This window comes from Poromitra crassiceps (genome assembly GCF_964638095.1).
Source record: "Poromitra crassiceps genome assembly, chromosome: 16".
In the NCBI taxonomy this organism is placed as follows: domain Eukaryota; kingdom Metazoa; phylum Chordata; class Actinopteri; order Beryciformes; family Melamphaidae; genus Poromitra; species Poromitra crassiceps.
The window spans coordinates 11,458,472-11,467,391 of NC_139645.1; the positions used below are offsets into that span (position 1 = coordinate 11,458,472).

Here is an 8,920-nt window from a genome sequence, read left to right on the forward strand (position 1 = left end):
AACGTTGTTACTCGTTTACATTCAGTAGATGCAGAATGTGGCTGAAGGACAGAAAAGAAAACAAACCTTATTTGCTGAGAGTGGGGGGCGGGACACAGGCGAGCGAAAGACGGCTCCACCGTAGCCTGAGCGCACGGTGCTGTTAGAGTTGGCACTAGAGATGGTGGAGGTGGCGTTAAGCTGGTAAAAGATGGATAGAGGATAGAGGGAGGATTTAGTGCTTGCGTACTCTGGCATTTTTAGGCAGACAAAAAAAAAAGATTATTAGCAGAAACGTAAGCCATGCTTTGGGTTTATGTTAAGAAGAGAGGAAGTGTGATTGCAAACCTTTCTTGATTTATTGGCCGTGGGAGTGCCGAGGAATCTGTGTTTGGTGGGTGTCCGTACCGTTGTCCCATACAGCATGTCCTCCTCCATCTGTCTGCTCTTCTTGAGGTGCTGTTGGGATGTGTAGAAAAAAAGAGAGGCTGCATCACGTCTCAGAAAACATACATACCCAGTTTGAAGATGCTTTTTTTTCTAAATCCGCTTTTTTTTCAAAATCCAATTTCCAGTGTGCTACTATGCCTCAAATTACTACACTGCAAAACAAGATGATAGAGGTGGTGTCATCTTCTAAGTACCTAGGTTTCCTTCTTGATGAACAGTTGTCTTGAAAAACAGATGGAAATCTCAATGTGATTACCCTGGTTAAATAAAGGATCAATTAAATCAAACAGAACAACATGCTGCTTACCCTATCTAGTTTAATAATACAGAACAACATGCTGCTTACCCTATCTAGTTTCTCCTGTTCTTTCTCCATGCGATGCAGCCCCCACTGCTCCTCCACGTACTGCAGAAACATCTGACCGTGCACCAGAAACTCCCGTCCCTGCTCACTCTCCCAGGCATCGATCTGCGCTTTCAGTTTCTTCTCAAGCTAAAACAAAACATACATACAATTAATGTGTTATTATTAGATATATTTTTAACTAATTAATGAAAATAAATAAAATAGATAGATGGCCATCGCATCTAACCTTGGGCAAGCTTTTCTGCAGGTCAGACCTTTGTTTCTCCTCTTTGAGAAGATTCCTTCCTCTGTTGGTGAATCTTGTGGGATCTGTGGATTTTTTCTGGGAATGAGAAAGGCAACCAGACCTTAGTTAAACACTTTTTCCTAACATGCAGTCATTTAAGCAATGATGGTGACTCAATGAGCACACTGACGCATGCCCTGTCTCCTGTTTTTCAACTTCACTCCATTTGCATATTATGTTAATACTAGAGGCAATTAAATGAGATTGAAGATGGCAGTATAACAGTTATACTATACCATGTACTGTATAACTGTACTGTCTAACTGAATTGGCTCTATTACCACTGCAACTTCATGTGGATTGGGTAAGCTCAGGACAGGTCTCGCCTTGACTTGGTGTTGGGGAAAAGCTTCCTTTTCTGCTGGAAAGAGTGCTCACCTCCAGCTCCTGGAAGAGTCTCCAGCTGTCCTCCCACTGGTGAACCCCTTCAAAAAGCTCCTTGTGCTCTTCATAATGCTGCTTCAGATGCTGGATCTCAGCATCATGCCGCTCCAACAGCTCCTCAGTAAAATCCTCTGAAATAACGGTTTTAGCCTATTTTTTTTTTATTTTTTTTAATACATGCATTTAATACATTAACTCATTGAGTGCCAGCCACTTTTGGAGAACGGACGCTCCCAGTGCCAGAGTTTCAGAGCGTTTTCAGTGATTTCTCGAGGCCCACAGAATATTGTGTGATATTACTATGTAAACACCGAACACGCAAAAAGAACAAGGAGACTCTATTGTATCATCAGCAAAAAAAAGTTTATTGATACCATTTTCCGTTCTTTAGTTATCAGCCGGAGAAGATAGGTCAAAAACAGCAAAAACAGGCATTTCCATCTAGAAGCTGAGATATTCAGCCTTTTGTGAAATGCAGCATTTCAAGCACATTCACTGACTCTAGCTAATATTTTCTGATGTAGTGACGTGGCGTAGTTGTGTGCTGCCCTGCGGGTGCGTGCCCCACCCCCCTCTCCCCCGCCTCAGCTGCAAACTCCTCCCCACACTAGTAACACACAGCTTCACGCACCCAGCGTCTATTTTCGGAGTGCTTTTTGTGCGCCGCCTCCCAGGCAGCGCGACAAGGAAATGCCAACCCGGACTGCAGGGAAAGGTTTGGCACTTCGGCGTCGGGTGCTGCCTTTCTGGCGGCTAATCGTGTGAAGAAACTATGCAGACAGACAGGCAGAGGAGCTCAGTTGTGGGAGCGGATTGACTGCTGTTTCGCAGGCACCGTCAGCTGCAGCCAGAGCAATCTACATGGCTCTGGGGTGCAGCATGAGCGGTTTCTCTTTGATAAGGGGGCTTTTTCAGGCTGTATTCCGGACATTTCTCTAATCTGGAGAGGACTGTCGCCACCTGATGAGTCCGTAAAATAGGTTATACAGCTTCAATAGCTACAATATTTGTACAGGACATACATAAGGCTTTGATCCACGTCCCACCGTCAAAAAAGGCAATTGACGACAGCTATCGTCTTTGGCACTCTACGTTACTAATTACTTTGACGACAGGCGTCGTCATTGGCACTCAATGAGTTAAGATCATGGCCAAAATATCAAAACTATTGAACCCACCGCTAAAATATGGCAGGAAAGCCTGCCGCTGGTCAGTGCTGAAGAAGCACTTTTCCCAAAGCACAGCTATCTCGGAGCGGATGGCGTGGATAACGTTGCGAATGTTCAGCAGTTTGAGCTCCTCCAGGCGCTGGACCTCTGTTTCTAACTGATGGAGGGAGTAGAATGAGTACATGGAGCTACAAATAGCAACCACAGCAATGGCAGCCAGGAATAATACATAGAATTAAATTGAAGTTATACAGGACACTTGGGGGGGGGGGGGGGGGGGGGGGGGGTCAGGTTTCACTTACCACCTCCAGGTCCTTCTTCTTGGATGCGACCATGTCTTCAAAAAAGGCCTCTCTCTCCTCCTGCAGTCTGTCCCACAGCTGCTGTATCCTCTCTCGCCGACTCTCACACACCGGCTCATTCTCTGCCTTGCATTCCTCCAGCTGTAGCACCAACACAGCAGAGGGTGGCACCAGTTAGTGAGCACATTACACTCGTCATACGCCGTGATCAATTACACATGTCTGTCCATGGCTTCTAATTTGATTAGTTTAGCCTTTGACCAGAGCGACATGTAGTGGTTAACAGCATTGTAATGTTCTAATATTTCACTAGGCTATATATCGAACATTGTACCGAACCCAGGGCCTCTAATGCTAGCCTATGGGATTGCCATGGCTGGGACCAACAGCGTAGGGTCGGGCTGGGCTTGTCTTTTGGGGTCTCTGCCAAGCTCTGGTTGTGGGCCTCCAAATGCAGCCTAATGGCTGGGCTTACCACGGCCCGACGGGCTCGGGGCAGACGGGGGATGTCTTTTTGCAGCCTAAGGGATGGGCGTGCCCTGGTGCTCTTCTTAAACCTATCCTGCCTCTTGAGAGGGACTCCCTCTGCAGCTGCTGTTGGGGCTGTTTTAGGGTTGTGGGTAGCCCTGGTGGTTGTGGTACACTTTTTAGAGATGACTGTTTTCTCTTTGACCTCTGCCTCTTTGACCTCTGCAAGGATGGTTGTTCTACAACCGGCTCCCACCTTCTCTGCAGTCTTGCTGTCGATGTGCTGGCGGAAGTTTTCCAGCTGTTCCAGCGAAGGGACAGAGTCCGGAGAGATGACATACGACGTGGAGCACAAGATGTCACAAAGGTCCTGGTCCTGCTCCAACAGCGCCTTCAGGTGCTGCATCAGTTGGGTCTTCTCTTTCATCAGAAGCTCCACTCGTGTGCGGATGTCCTTCTCTCGCTGCAGCATGCTGATACTGTGCTCCTCCTGGATTTACAGAAGAGAAACAACAAAACAAGAAACTGTAAATTTTCAAGATGTGGCGTTTCTCATGCCAGTTCCGAGGCAGTTAGTCTACAGCCAATAACTTTAGTGACTGGGATAGTTTAACAAACTTCAGTTATACCCAAGTTGTTCAAAACATTGAGTGAACTCTAAATTGTGGATAATCAGAAAAAGTATCTAAGACATAAGCTAATAAGTTGAGCTATTAGCCGTTCATCAACAGTTTCTAGCAGTATGTTAATAGAAACAGGTTATTTGTCAATGTACATTACATTAGCACTGAAACCGTTCCAGTTACCTCAAACATGGGCAGCTGAAGTTCCAGGCAGAGTTTCTCCATTTCTTTGCGGCATGCCTGAATGCTACTTATAAGCCTCTTCTTCAGAGATTCCTCTTCTGCAATCATCATATCCAGTAAGCTCTGGTAGAAATCAGATCAGTACATTCAGAAGGATGACGCAACAGACAAAACAAAGAGAGGAATTGAACAAGTTTGAAAAACTGCTTTTTTAGGGCAATCTGAACTTGTCATGCAAAACAACTTGCATGTGGCTTCTGAGTTTCCTCATAGGGCTTTGAATCGCCTTAGTTCGCCTAAGTTTCACTCAAGGGTTGTGTTCTTGTAGAAAGTCCCTCTCCCATTCATCTCTCTCGCTCTCACACACCTGTGTAAAACTCACTCCATTGGTAACATATTCATTCTAGGCTGAAACTTGTTCAATGGCAGAACAGTTACATTAAGAAATAACCATCAAACCTAAATAAAAGCGATGCAAACCTAGTCTGGTATCCAATCCAGCCGCTATGAATCACAGTTTTCAGCACTCTGGTTCCAATAGTGATGAAAACTGTGATTCATAGAGGCATGGATACCAGGCTAACGTTAATGCATTGTAAACCCCTGTCCCTGACGCAAACGAGTAAAAAAGCAGCAGAAGATGCAGACCGCAGACGTACAGGTGTAACGTTATAGAGGCGAAGCAGTAGGAGGATCTGTTCTAACATTGAGATGTTTCACCTTAATGTGGTTCTTCACAGTATTGGTCCTCTGTAGCCTCTGGTCCTCTGGGATTCCGATTTCCTCCCATATGTCTTTCAGGTGGTACAGAGCTTTATTCAAGCATGCCACAGACTCGGCTGCGATCACCTCACTGCATGGACGGACATGGGGACAAACAATTCGTTCAAAACGACGGTTTTTGCCTGCACTATAACGTACGTTAGCTAACAAAACAACGAAAGAAAATATAATGTCCATGTCGTGTTAATTAACGTTACGCTCCCATAAAGTTGTGTAGCATAACATCAACTGCACCAACAACTTAGCTGTTAGCGAGAAACATAGCTAGCGTTACGTTGGCTGGCAAGGGAGTTTCATTAGCTCCTGGCTAAGCTAACAGCTAACGTTAATTTTACACGGTTTAAATAGTTCAACGTGACAGAAATGTATTATTGGTAAAAGCGTTACCTCTTTCTCATGGTTGAATTCCAGATTCTTTATTTCCTGTCCTACACTATTGGATGAACTGATGAACCAGGTGTGCCTGATCATTGTTGTGACTGCAGCACACCTGACATTAATCAGTTCATCCAATAGTGATGACAGGAAATAAAGAAGCTGTACTAATTTCAGGAAGTAGTGGAGTTGTGCATGTAGCCCATTCCACACATTGTCCATTCTGTAATCCATTTTCTATTCCGCTGCAAACGCCTCCTTCATGATCAGATGGAGAGTTTGTGTTGATAACGTAGCAACTAGCAAACACTAATGTAATGTAAAGCGTCCAGCAGTTTTCGTTGTCGATCGATCTCCTCTTGTGAACGAGTAACTTCCTCTTCAACAGCAGCAGTTAGGCGCTGCTTCACCACCTCGCAGCTTCTGGACTTTAGACATTTTCATTTTCACACAGTGACTTAATAACTTTATCCTTCAAAGCTCCAATAGCTTCACAGCTAACGTTAGCTTCACAGCTAAACTATTCATCCGAGTCCATGAGGAGCTTCTTCTTCATCTAAGTTAACGGAGCCCCGGCTCCACTTTATATTCGTGATAATATCACTCGCACATATGAGTCTTCTGTTTGTAAATTAAACTTCTGAAAGTGTGTAACCGGAAAATAATATGCTACTGCTAACGAACGGAGCTTCAACCAACACACGTCCCACTGACCAGACCACACTTCTTCTTCTTCTTCCTTTGCGTTTAATGGCGGTTGGCAAACAACTTTCTGGTGCATTACCGCCACCCACTGATCTGGAGTGTGGACTAAAATCTATCTTTGTGATTCTATGCACACCAACAATTAATTCCTTTCAAACAATAAACACACTAATCATAATTAAATAATAAGGAACCAATTAACTACAATACATTCTTCCAATTCTATTTATTAATCTTGTTGATATTAAATACTCCAGAAGGAGCATCCAACACTTATCCCCTGAAGATTTCCTTAGACTATTACATTATGCTCCTGTCCAATCTCTCTGAGTGCGTTTTTTAACACATCTCTTTCTGACACATACTTCTGACAATATAATAACACGTGATCCACTGTCTCTTCCTCTCCACAATACTCACATCTCCCATTATTATGTTTCCCAATCAAAAATAGGGACCTGTTTAAAGCAGTATGACCATTCCTTACTCTTGTCCTAACTATTTCCTCTTTCCTATTTCGACCTCCAGACTCACTCCCAACGAATGGTTTATTTTTTTAAAGATACCTTCATTTACTTTTTGCTGCTTTATCCGCCCTCTCATTCCCATCAATTCCAATATGGGCAGGGACCCACACAAAACATAGTTAGACACATTTGGTGAATTCTAAATAATGACTGCAACACTTCATAAATCTTCTCTACACCTAGAGTGACAACACTGTAAGCTCATTAATGCAGCACAAGAGTCTGATGCAATGAGCACTCTCTCTGGCCTCACCTCCTCCACCCATTGCAAAGCAAGAACCATTGCCATCATTTCACATGCAAACACAGTTACATCATCAGTCAGTCTCTTCCCACACTCAATATCAAACTCAGGAATTACTATAGCTGCAGCTGACCTACCTGTCTCTGGGTCTTTAGAACCATCTGTATACATTTGCAAATAGCTATAGTACTTTGTTCTGATGTATGAACTGACGAACTGACACTCTAGTAGTCTAACTTACCATCATCTCTTACTGCTTCAAGAAGGCTAAGGTCTATTTCTGACTGTGGCAACAACCAAGGAGGAATAGCTGGCAGAACAACAGTTGGAGAGTAGCTCCTATCCAGTATGGCCATTTATCTAGCCTTCTCTTCTGCAACCCAACCAAAGCTTTTTGTGATCTCCTCCCCATGTTCCCAGCACGGCTCAATAACACACTTTGCACGATGAATATTATGCCCTTGTAAATTAACCCAATATGTCATCATAAGTTGCTGTCTTCTTAACTCCAACGGCATTTCCCCCATATCTACCTGCAACGCTGGCACAGATGTTGTCTTAAAGGCCCCACTACATATCCTTAACGCTTGTGCTTGTATAACATCCAAGTTTTCTTAACACGGATTTACACGCTGACCCATATGCTACACACCCATAATCCAGAGCTGATCTTATTAAACCTACATAGTTTGCAAAGCAGTCCTATCAGCTCCCCACTCTGTTCCCACTAAACACATTTAATACCTTTTTAGATTGAATCCACTTTGATGACTTGATCTAAGATCCCTCACTTCCAGATAATCAGTAATAATCAGTGTAATCATACGCTCCATCATTTGACACATGTGGGATGTTAAAGCAATTGGTTTATAGTTGGATGGATTAGTGGGATCTTTTCCTGGTTTCCTAATGGGAACAATAACTGCTTGTTTCCAACTATGTGGTAACTTTCCTTACTGACAAACCTTGTTATACAAGTGTAATATGAGCTCTAATGCAGCATCTGACAAATGCTTCAACATGATATAGCATATTTGATCTTTCCCCGGTGAAGTTATTCCTGATTTCCATATAGCCCTTTTCATTTCCTCTAATGTGAAGGGAGCATTAATAGCATCATCCCTCTCTTCCTCTCTTTCCAACAATTTGTTTATTTTCTTCACTTGTTTTTTGTCTTCCTCTTACCCCCTCTCGGAGCGCCACGCAGTGGACCAATATGTTACTGCAACCAAAAAATGTTCCCAAAACAGAGGATGTATTGTAGGCATTTGTGACTGTTACATGGGTTTGACTCGGGTCTGACTAGGAGTTGGGATGGGGGGGTTGGGGTTGAGTTAGGACGCGGAATTCGCCAGGGTTCTGGAGCCTAACTGGAAAAATCCAGGCAAAGGTAAACATACTTGGCCAATAAAGCTGATGTTGATTCCATCAATAGTGTCCAGATGGGCTCTGTCATGAAAGGGGCCTTTCTGTTTGGAATGTGTTCTCCCCGTGCTTACCTAGGGTTTCTTCCATGTGGAACCCCCATTAAAGACTTGCAAGAAATCAAGTCAAATCAAGTTGATTTGTATAGCCCTAATTCACAAACATGTCTCACAGTCTCAGAGGGCTTGACAGAGAATATGTCTAGCTAAGTCTAGCTAAGCACTATCAATAAACAGGATTGAACAAGCTTAAGAAGATCATTGCCTGACCAGCAATGACTACAGGAAGTAGGTCCCCCGGGCGCTGCAGGCTGCCCACCACTCCTGCCTGACCCATGGAGGAAGGACGAGCCAGGACGGGTCAAAAGTGGAGGACACATTTCAGGGAGACTCTGAAGTGTGCATGCATTTACATGTCTGTGACAAGAAGATGGTGTCCGTCTGTCCTGCTGAATGAAGCCACACTCATTTAACATGAAAGCCATTGTAAAGCAGAAAGAAGCTCAAAGTCACTTCTTCTGATTCATAATTAATAGTTAAAGCAACATTTTGTATTGGCCTCTATTGTGTATTATAGCCCATTAAAACAGGCATAACATACACAGTTGTAGGTTGTTTCCAAGGGTCACTTCAACTGCATTTCTCAGAATA

The 8,920-nt window shown here is 43.7% G+C and overlaps 1 protein-coding gene and 1 pseudogene across 2 annotated transcripts in view; both read right to left on the reverse strand.

The window, feature by feature from the left end:
- Positions 1-5,512, reverse strand: part of LOC310791257 (protein regulator of cytokinesis 1-like) — a 14,647-nt gene extending 9,135 nt beyond the window's left edge. Inside the window, exons 1-2 of the mRNA XM_083652939.1 lie at positions 5,382-5,512; positions 4,932-5,064 (exon numbers count right to left, since the gene is read on the reverse strand). Of these exons, the coding sequence (XP_083509065.1) occupies positions 4,932-5,064; positions 5,382-5,392 (144 nt within the window). The 5' untranslated portion in view covers positions 5,393-5,512. The remainder of the gene's footprint in view (positions 1-4,931; positions 5,065-5,381) is intronic.
- Positions 22-1,360, reverse strand: LOC310791080 (protein regulator of cytokinesis 1 pseudogene; annotated as a pseudogene). Its single transcript has 4 exons — positions 1,023-1,360; positions 776-922; positions 328-438; positions 22-180 (listed from the first exon to the last, which is right to left on the reverse strand). The product of its transcript is annotated as a protein regulator of cytokinesis 1 pseudogene (transcript).
- Positions 5,513-8,920: the final 3,408 nt, after the last annotated feature.